This window comes from Eublepharis macularius, chromosome 9, assembly GCF_028583425.1.
Source record: "Eublepharis macularius isolate TG4126 chromosome 9, MPM_Emac_v1.0, whole genome shotgun sequence".
NCBI lineage: Eukaryota > Metazoa > Chordata > Lepidosauria > Squamata > Eublepharidae > Eublepharis > Eublepharis macularius.
This window is the reverse complement of record NC_072798.1, coordinates 35,743,741-35,754,257: the sequence shown is the minus strand read 5'-3', so window position 1 is coordinate 35,754,257 and position 10,517 is coordinate 35,743,741. Positions and strand designations below refer to the sequence as shown.

At 46.1% G+C, this 10,517-nt stretch overlaps 1 protein-coding gene across 2 annotated transcripts; it reads left to right on the top strand.

Annotated features, from left to right (window-relative positions):
* Positions 1 to 1,885: 1,885 nt before the first annotated feature.
* C1QTNF6 (C1q and TNF related 6) lies at positions 1,886 to 10,304 on the top strand. Of its 2 annotated transcripts, none has more exons than XM_054987718.1 (3): positions 1,886 to 2,068; positions 5,164 to 5,413; positions 6,295 to 10,304. In XM_054987718.1, exons 2-3 carry the CDS (start codon positions 5,170 to 5,172, stop codon positions 6,840 to 6,842), a joined length of 792 nt encoding a protein of 263 aa, XP_054843693.1. In that variant the 5' UTR covers positions 1,886 to 2,068; positions 5,164 to 5,169; the 3' UTR covers positions 6,843 to 10,304. The 2 variants fall into 2 exon arrangements, with proteins under 2 accessions (XP_054843693.1, XP_054843694.1); XM_054987719.1 differs by lacking the exon at positions 1,886 to 2,068 and adding an exon at positions 2,343 to 2,374.
* Positions 10,305 to 10,517: the final 213 nt, after the last annotated feature.

The following is a 10,517-nucleotide window of genomic DNA, read 5'->3' as shown; positions in this document are numbered from 1 at the left end:
GACGGGCCCTAAAACAGTGTGCCATGTAATTTGGCCCTCATGAGAGAAACAAGACAGCAAGACAAGGTCACTCAGCAATGGAAGGGACTGCTTATCGCCAGAGGCTGGTTCAGAAGCCCAGGCTCCTCCTCCTTACTGTCACATGACTGTGGAGTCATGTGACTTTCTGCCACATCAGTGGTTCTTAAGACTAAAAGTCACTCCCTGGTCTGGAAAAGTTACATGTCAGGGCTCCTAGGCTTCCCAGGATGGAATGCTTTTAAACTAATATAGCAGACCCAATAACAGGCTTCTCTGAAAGCAGACATTGGATCCAGATCCTGAAACTGGTATAGAAATCTAACTGCAAAGCACTGGATCCGGTTAGTAAGAGGGGTAATTACTGCCTCTCCTTCTCCAAAGACACATTGGGGGATCCCCTACAAAGCAAGCTGATCATCACGGAAATGAAGCGAGCTTCCTCAAGTTACAAGAAGACTGGTAGCAGATCTGGAATTCCTCCTGAAAACTTCTTGGTTTGTTTTTAGTTTGACATCTCACTGCCTCCAGGGATGCAAGTGAAATTCACTCCACATCTTCATCCACTATTGGCTTTTAAATCAGTATTAAAATCAGCTTTGTGTTCTCTCCTCCCTTCCACGTTTCCTTAGTATATTTCCCCAGACTTTCCGTTTGCTTCTCAGCGCTCCACTTGCCTGCCAAGCTGTGGGAAGCAAACCAGATTTGGCACCAACCACCCCTCACTCCCCAATCTAAACAAATGGAAACAATTTGTCCTCTCCAGAACCTTATGGTAGGCCAGCTCCAGCTTTTCCTCAAATAACATAAAAAGATACAGTAAACTTGCTGATGTTGCTGTTCTGGCCTCAGCCTGAAGGATAATTGATTTCTATTAGCCTTGCATTCGCCTGTGCCTCAGCCAGGAACGAGAAGTTAAGAAAAAAAACCAGCAAAATCTTCGACTACAATTCCCAACCAGCTAAAATTTTACCCACTGGTGAACTGGAAAGTGCAAAGCCAGAAAAAAAAAAGAATGCATGCATGCTTTGCCCAGACATTCTAAGCATCACACTAGTATGTGTGGCTACATTTCCACTATAACACAAGCACACCGTAAAACCGTTCAGGAGATGCAAAGAGGTGACTGACTGTCTCTTGGTCATCACCGAAAATAAGCTCAGCAGAAGTCAAGCTGAACAACACACGAACATCTCATATAGTTTTTGTTGCTCCTCTATGATATCCAATGGGGAACTGAGGAAGGATGTGCTAAGTGCAACTGCATCTGAAGCATGCTTAGAAAATGCTACAGAGGAGCTGAATTGCCAGCGATGCCACTAAATTGGCGCTCCAAGGAAACCAGGTGCTGACCAGGGGTCTGGGCCTCAACACACCAATTTTCACTACTCCCCACACTTTCCTGACAGAGAACTTGAAGTCCGCTCGTTTTGGTTTGCAGTTGCACTAGCAGGAGAGTAAAGCGGAAACACAGTGGCAGAGTCTGGTTATTGCAAGTGCTGAATTGCAGCTTTGAATGGTACTTCACATTTTAAAAAATGCCACGCAAACCGAACACTCACATAGCAAGGGGAAAGATCCCCCCCTCCCTTTGTTCGCCCTGTTGCATTTCTGTTCGCAAAGGTTTTTTCACGTGCATTCTTCCACCTCAAGAGTCTGCTCTCTCTGCTGCACGTGGGAACTAGACCACACTTATGCACGTGATGGGGGCGCCTTGAACAAGAGAAGGGCATTCAAGGCGGCCGGCCCTTGTAAGATTTTTTCTCTGCGAAGGAAAGAGTTAACGCGGAGCCTTCCAACACTCGCTGCACAGCCCGAACTCAGAAGGGGGACGGGACAGGAGGGAAGGGAGGAGGAGAGAGGCTCAGCCGGGCTCGGCACCAAAGCCGGCGGTTTGAGGCGCCTTTGCCAACAGCAAGCTATTAGCGCAATGGGACTCCAGGCTGGCTTTGCTAGCAGAGGTTATCCGGCGTGCCGAGGGGCTTGACGGGCCAGCGGAAGAGCTGCGAAGGATCCTGGAAGGCTGCGACGCGGCGCATCAACTCCGAGGGTGAGCCTGACGGGCAACGCGGCCCAGGCGGGGGGAACGGGCCAGAGACGCCCCGGCCTGAGCCACCCCCCTCGGCGCTCCTGTGGCAGCCCCTCTGGAGCGCCCTTCTTTGGGACGCCCCCCAAACTGCAGCCAGGGCAGATCATCAAAAGCACGTGCCTTCGCGGCTCCCCTTCCTTGCCCCTCCTTCACTTTCTGCAAAGTTTGCAGATTTTGCCTTCAAAACACTCCGCAGCCTTCCGGGGTGGGGGGGGGGGGGTGGCGGAAGGTAACTTCTGTTAGAAACCCCGCAGGAGCTCAAGCGAGGTAGGTGCGCCTACTGACTGCTAGAAGAGTGGCGTCCTTCCCCTTTCAAAGGTGGGGGTGTGCTGCTTTCATCGTGCCTGCTAATGATTTGCTCACTCAAACAATAATACTGTTCTGTGAATGCTGAGTTTTGCTGTACGGGTTAATTTTTTTGTCCTATTACTCTCCCATTATACAGAATGCAAAACCGAGGCAGGCTTCATGCATCTGGCTTTGAGTTCCAGCTACATGGACATTGCTTGGATTGCTGAACTGAGCTTCTGGTTTGGATTAAAAATAGCAACATGTAGGATATTAACAGTGCAATTGTAAACAGAACCATGCCCTTATAAATCCAGTGAAGTCAATGGGTTTAGAAAGGTGTGAACTCTCTTTAGGATTGCACTGTAAGCCTGCACAATGGGATTCTGTTCAGTATTGCTGTTTGGAAGATTGATGTGCTAATGGTTAAATGTTAAGGAAGAACCGGTGCTTCTCCAAAGCTCCTTTATTTGGGCATTGGAGTCGGAAATCTGATGGAGGCACAGATTCTTCCACAAAGGTCTCCAGGTTATTCTGAAAATAGCCATTTCTAGAGTATCTTGAAAGTATGTGTACTGGTGCCATTTACTAAACTGGGTCACCCACTGTGACCAACTGGCAAGTGGATTTGGAGCCTAACTGGACAAGGCATTGGAGATCTTCAGATCTTCCCAGCATTTAAAAAAGATAGGCCTGTTTTCCAGGCACAGAGATTGGTGTGGGGCATTATTTTCAGTTGAAAAAAACTGGGAAAGTTATGCTCCCTTCCTCCCAAAAGGAACTTGCAGCTCTTTGACTTGAAATACACTGGGGCAATTTCCTCATATATCTCCTCGTGTCATCTAGCAAGGCCTAAACCTAAGGGTCAGACTATTCGTTATGGTGGACCACAGCTTACGTCTGGGCTCCTCAACCTGACTTTCAGTCACATCAGCTGCAAGTTCCCTGGGACTGCAATGTGTCCCTTCCCCCACCCCCACTCCTGTGTGCCATTTTCCCAACCCAGGGAATGCAGTTTGCCTCCTTGATGGGCTGCACATGTGCTGATGTACTACATATGCACTTTCTTCCTTACCACCCTAATATCCACACATCATCAATAGTTCAGGTAACCCTCCAAAAGCAGGGATGAATTCAGTCCCACGTAAACCTCTCCATATGGGCAAAGGTTATTATAACCAGTGCTGTGCCTGTTTCCTACCAACTGCTGGCGAAGAAATGAGCATTTTTTTATTTCTATGGCACATATCCTCTTTACCTGGCACACCCAAGGAAGAGGGCCGTGTGAGGAGCTGATCTTCAACTGTTTGGGACCTGAGGACAGCCCTATAAGTGAGGCCACCTTCTCAGGCGATGGATTTGGGACATCACTAAAGTGTCCAAAGTGGAATACAAAGGGACGTGAGCTGCGCAGGGCACAGCCCACTGGAAATTCTCTTGCTTGTGATTTCTTTAAGGGAATCAAAGCAGGGCTTTTTTGCAGGTCCTATTCTTTTTAATGAATTTGGTTCGGAAGAACTTCCTACTGGATTGGGCCCAGTGTTAACTTATATATTGGAGGAAGGTGTCGTTTTGATTGTCGTGAATCAAAATGTCTTGGGCTGACCCTTAATAGCATTTGCTCTGCAACTATATTTTGAGAAGGAGGAAGAAGGGGAGGGAGGAGAAAGAGTACATATGAATAGATTTGACAGGCAAACAATGAAAAATAATATATAAGATGCAAAAGTCAGGAGCTGGATGCCTGTTGCAGGATGTGGTCTTGGTTCCAGAAAGAAATAGATCCTAACCATCCCCTGAACATCTTATCATGAATGCGACTAATGTGCCACTGGCATCTTTGGAAATAGAAGTCCTCATTCTGCAGGAGTTTACACATATTCAAAAAATCCCAACAATGTTGCTCCTTATAATTAAAGACATTTTGAAGCATGAACTTTCCATTATAGCACCTCCATGGAAAGCAGTCCTCCTCGCTTTCTTCTGCCCACTTTTAACTCTCCTTGCTTCCATGCAAGCATTTAGATCGCCTTGCCTCCCAAACTGGAGTGCCTTTTGCTTTGTTTTTGGGAGCATCCAAACAACACAGTTGTAGAATTGTCTTCTTCTGGGTGTGTTCTTTGCCAAACCTGCTTTGATACAACCTTTCTGGAAAGATCATAATCAAAATAGGTTTGTCCACTGTGTGAGCAGGAAGGTGCAGATTTTCAACTCCCACCTCAGCAATAATAATAATAACATTTGATTTGTATACTGCCCTTCAGGACAACTTAATGCCCACTCAGAGCGGTTTTAAAATGTGTTGTTATCCTCATGACAATCACCCTGTGAGGTAGGTGGGGCTGAGAGAGCTCCAAGAAGCTGTGACTGACCCGAGATGACCCAGTATTCTCTCACACCCATCATTCCTGCACCCCGCCGTGGGAAGTGCTCAAAAAAATCTGTAATTGCTAATCGCTATAGTGTTGTAACACTAAAGTTATATAGTAATACATCTATACAGTTTTTTAAAAAGCCCTTTGAGGGTGGGGGAGATGGCTGGCACAAGGGGATACCAGGATAACTCAGAGAATACCCTTGTGTGGATGCTCCTTTCTGCTGTAAGTCCTCTGTTTTCACAGGAGCAATGAATGCATGGTGAGGAATCGTCACTATGTGGTTGCAGCCTAAGATGGCTGAAACAGCCATGGAAATTCATAGCACAACACCTGACCCTTTCTCCTCACCTCCATTGTTGCTGCTTTTATTTGCCTTTTCTTCTTTTCCAGGTCACCATGGAAACTGTTCAAAGGCGAGTCCATTTGGCCTTCTTTGTGTTCCCACTGGTTGTGTTTGGGGCTCCCAGGGACGAGTCTGGTCCCCAACAGGTCGCAACCACCTTGAGTGGCTGCCGGCGTTGCTGTGACTCATGGGATGCGTCAGGCTCCTCGGAAGCCAGTCCTGGCACAAGCAGCCCTCGCTCTGGACCATATGTAATGCCAGAGGTCCGTCCATATATCAACATCACCATTCTGAAGGGTAAGTGCACATTTACCCTTGCCTGTTCTTTCCCACATGTCACCCTAGTGTGGGAGTAGATACGGCCAGCCATGTGGAGAGAAAGAAAAGGTGCCTGCACAGTGTTTATTTATTTATTTTCGACTTTTATTCCGACCTCCCTGCATTTCCAGCAGGCTCTTACAAATTCATAAAAGTTAAAATATATAAAACAGTTATTGTAAATTAACAATACTAAAACATCCAGATTTACACAGTTAAAATACAAGTAAAAATACAAGTAAAAATACAAGTAAGTGTAAGAGCTACACAGCATGTGGGCCTATTGAAGAGCCACTTGCTGCTCCCAAGGCACAGTCTGGCCAGCCTCATTCCGTTTTCATGGGATGCTGCCTCCTCTCTTTGTGTTGCCAAAGAATCTGCTTCTCTTTCTCTGTGTTTTCAAGCATTTAATCTGGGCCAGAGCTGCTGTGGTTGCTGCCTCTTGCCTCTGGCTTGGATTCAATGGAGTGTTTCCATAGATGAAAGGTTTCTGCCCCATGGAATGGGACTTTCTCACTTCTCCTCTCCTGCTGCATCCCCAAATGCTGTTCCCAGAGGTCCCTGGTTCCCCAGGAGCAGCACTGGGAGAGAGGCATGAAAGTCATGCTTCATGGGCAGAAGTCCTTCTGTCTGTGGAAACACTGCGTTGCATCCAACCCCCCAACCCCCCCCCCCACCTTGCCTTGCATTCTGCTCCCCCACTCCCAACACACTGCTGGCAGCTGCAGCGGCCTTTTTTCATGGCTTCCAAACAAGTTGCTTATAAATGTAAGCACTCTGTGGGACAGGGTTTCCAGGCCAACCACAAGCCATTGTAATCCCGAGACTCTGCCCACAGTCCTCTTTTTCTCTCTCCACAGGCGAGAAAGGAGATCAAGGAGAGCCTGGAATTCCTGGGAAGTGGGGCAAAGAAGGTCCTCCAGGGGAACGGGGAGCTCAGGGCCCAAAGGGCAACAAGGGACAGATGGGTGCCCCGGGGGATCCTTGCAAGCACCAGTATGCAGCTTTCTCCGTGGGCCGTAAGAAAGCCCTCCACAGTAGTGAGGGGTACCAGGCCTTGATCTTTGACACCGTCTTTGTGAATCTCTATAGCCACTTCGACATGTTTAAGGGCAAGTTCTACTGCTACGTGGCCGGCCTCTACTTTTTCAGCCTCAATGTTCACACCTGGAATTTCAAGGAGACCTACATGCATGTCATGCGGAATGACCAGGAAGAGGTTATCCTCTATGCGCAGCCCAGCGACCGCAGCATCATGCAGAGCCAGAGCTTGATGCTAGAGTTGCGAGAGAATGACGAGGTCTGGGTGCGCCTCTACAAACGAGAGCGTGACAATGCCATCTACAGTGATGACGTGGACATCTACATCACGTTCAGTGGCTACCTGATTAAGCCCAGCCTTGAGTAACTCCTTTCCTTCCAAGCACTTCTTCTGCTTCCCGTTGCCTGTTCACTCTCTTTACTGCCTGCAACTGCTGCAAAGCACACACAGAAGATCTAGAAGGACCTGGGTATTTTGGAGACATTTTTAGAGAATGTGGTGCTGGAAAAAGAGCAGATGCTATTGTTCTGGACAGAAAGGTGGTGTTTGTTCAAGAAAAAATTCCTGCTAACCTAAATGCTCACTTTGAAGGAGACTCTGAAGTTAGAGTGGGAATTCTCAAGTTACCCATATCCTTCTCATCTGTTATCTGGGGCTTTGCCTTCACTTGCGGGTTTGATACACAGATGTTCTAGTGATAATTTCCTAATCGGTAGCACTCTTGTTTGCACAAGGGGAAAAGGTTTTACCTGTTGAGTTGAGCTGCCTAAAGCAAGTTAAATTTTCATGTAGATTCCAAGCCAAATAACAGCCCAACAGCCTGTGAAATGCTTCACAACAAATCTGTTTTGGCAGCAAAATACGTTTTTTCCAAACCCTGATGGAGCTGTCATACATGGTGGGTCACAAGTTGTGCGGTCTGATGTTGTCAGATCAAATCAAAGTTTAGTCAGTCAGTCTTTGTGTGGGTATAGGCCCACTCTCCATGAACTAATACCAACTTAAAATTGTATTAGCTTGTCACTCTTAGAATTTGCTCCAGTTAGCAAATAGATTAAAAATTAATCTGAATAATGTACCTTGCATTATCACAGGGAAAAAAGGGAAATAGAAGGGACCTAAAGTTAATCCTATTTAGCTCCTGGACAGGCTTCATGCAGTTACAATTGGCTAGATTGCAGTCTAGAATGCTTTTGTAGGCTGTTCACTTCAAGGCCAGAATCCAACACACGCATTATGCATGAAATCTATCATCTATTATGCATGTACTATCTTGCGTCACTGTGAGTTGGATCGCAGCCTTTGGGGAATTTGATAGTTGACATTCTAATTCCAGTTCAAAATGTGTTCTTGTGCCAAAAATACAGGGAAGTGCAAGCAAAGGACTGATAGAATCATGAGCATCAACCTCTGCTCAGCACGGGAATCCTTTGTACTTGTGGAGATAGACTGGGGGAGTGGTCTGTGCTGATCTATCCTTGATTTGGCCTTGGACTCCCTAAGAGAAATCGGTCACATTCCAGGCATGGGGAAATAGTACACACCCTTCTCATACTGCCTTTCTGTTCAGCACCAAAGTAGACAAGACAGCAGGTGATGCGTGAGTGGATCTCCTGTGATTTTTAAAGTTAAAAGCAGCTTCCACTTGTGTGTGGCTGATGGGGGGGGGGGGTGTCTGATCAGCATCATGGTACTAGAATGGTGTGAATAAAGGGTTTAACCCTTTCTTTACACCATCTCAACAGGGAGAATGTCTCACTTCATTTTTTGTCTTGAGATAGGGTTAGATCCTAGATGAAATTTTCTGGCAGTGGAATGGGATTTTCCTACCTCTCCTCTTCCACTTCAGCCCACTGATCTCCACCAAATGCTGTTCCTGGGGGATAGGAGGAACCTGAGGAATAACAAGGAAGCACTGCAGTGGGAAGGGGGAGTTGGTTGTCTATTTAATCTGGATCCAACCCGATAGAATCAATTCATAGAGGGAAAGCAATGATGGAAGGATTCTTAAGAACTTTTGTCTGGTTCCTTTATTCATTATCAGGATCCAAAGGAAACTACAGGTACATAACAGGCACACAGTCTGGCCCCAGAGAATCCACATTATGTATCAGGAAACCAGAGATTAAGCTAGCAAGTGATATGGAATGGAACAAGCTGTAGAGGGTGCTTTCTTTATCCATTTAGTACAGGGGCCTCCAGTGTGGTGATACGAGGACCGCGGCACCAGTTGGCATCTTTCCTGGTGCCTACAGAGTATTTTTAGAAAGTGGACAGGACCAGGTGGGGCTTTTGCCCAGCAGAGCTTCTGACTAGCCATTGGAGATTTGATGGGCTGAGGATTTTTAAAAAGTTGCTTCATCATTGGCTGCCACCAGAGCACAAGGATCTTCACTGCATGACAAACTAAGCCCGGTGTATGTAAGAAAATATTTTAATATTTTTAAAACATGTTCATTTTATAGTATGTTTGCTTTAAAAGGCATCCTGTTAAACAGAACTTTTGCCTGAAACGTTGAGTTACTATTAGTTACGTATGACTTCATTTCCTACTGTTTTGTGGTTGGCTCCTCCTCTTGTGGCAGCCATTTTGTGGTTGCACCCACCACCCTGTGCCAGAATTCCAAAGATGGCTGCAGGCTGAGAAAGGCTGGGGACCCCTGATGTAGTGCAATAGCACCAAAGAGCCGTTCTTCTTCAAACAATAATCAGCCAGGGTTCCTTCTCTCATCCAAATAGCACAGCCCAGAGTCACATCAGAGGAGACAAAGGGAACATCTCTTTTTGTCCCCTTCCTCCTGCATAATACATAACCATGGATAAGTACATACTACTGGCAAGCCATTATGTCTGACCTGTAGCCTCCCCCATCTGCAAAATGGGGATAATAATGCTGACCTACCTCATAGGGTTGTTGTCAGAATTACTGAGAGAATTTCTGTGAAGACTCTTAATGTGCTATACTAATGCCAAAAACTGGTATGTTAACTGTACACTACTTAAAAGCAATTTCTATGCTTGAGTGGAAAAATACACACACTGTGGAGAACAATGCAATTCCAAACAGACTTAAACTCTTCTAAGTCCACTGAAGGCAGTAGGTTTAGAAGGGCATAACTGTGCTTAGCGTTGCAATGTAAGTCTATTAAGATAACAGAATGAAAAAGATCCCCCACCACCCTGTCAAAATAGAGGGGTCCCTAGATAAGGTTTGGGAGACAGCCCAAAACATACATTTTAATTGAAGCCAACGGGTAGCCCTTCAGAGTGGGTTCCTTAGAAGGGAGCCCTGAAGAGCCTTGCTGCTTCAGATAGGGAAGTTTTGGACTGACAGACTGAATTCATCCTTTGCAAGGCACAGGCTGGAAAACCAGATGTTGTATATTTACAATATGTGGCGTCCCTGTGTCTCTCGAGGGAACAACAGGAATTTCTAGCACTGAATAACTTCCAGATCTGAGCTCTGAACTCTTCAAGCCTTTGCTTCCTTTCCAGTTTTGACAGAGTTCTCAGATGCTCCTGCTGAGAAGCTCCTACTTAGCAAGGAATGTCAAGAGGGCACCGGAAAGTGTGTGTGTGTTTTGTTGCGTTCCGGCATGCTTTTTGGTGCTAAACGAGGCTTCTGATACTTGGTGCTATAGAAGCCCCTTTGGGGCTAAGCCAGGCTACTGGATGATAATTGGTGCTTACTGGGAGTTATATGGGGTAACGTGGACATAATAGACCGTGGGATTTGTGGTGCTTTACAGAAAAACTAGCCAACAAGATCTGTATATTTATATATATATATATACATATTTTCTAAATATTAAAACTTTCTTATTGCACTTTGAAATGGGTTTTCTTCATTGGTTCTTTTTCCTCCTAGCAAGCTGTTATGACGTGGTGGTGATGTCATGTGGTGGTGACTACATGTGCATTGCAGAATTTGCTATGGAATTTGACTTCTTAAGAATTGCAAATTTCATCTATGCAAAAGGGGGGCCCTTGTGAATGACAGAGAACCACTACAAAGCGATGGGTGAAGTGTTTGAAATCCAG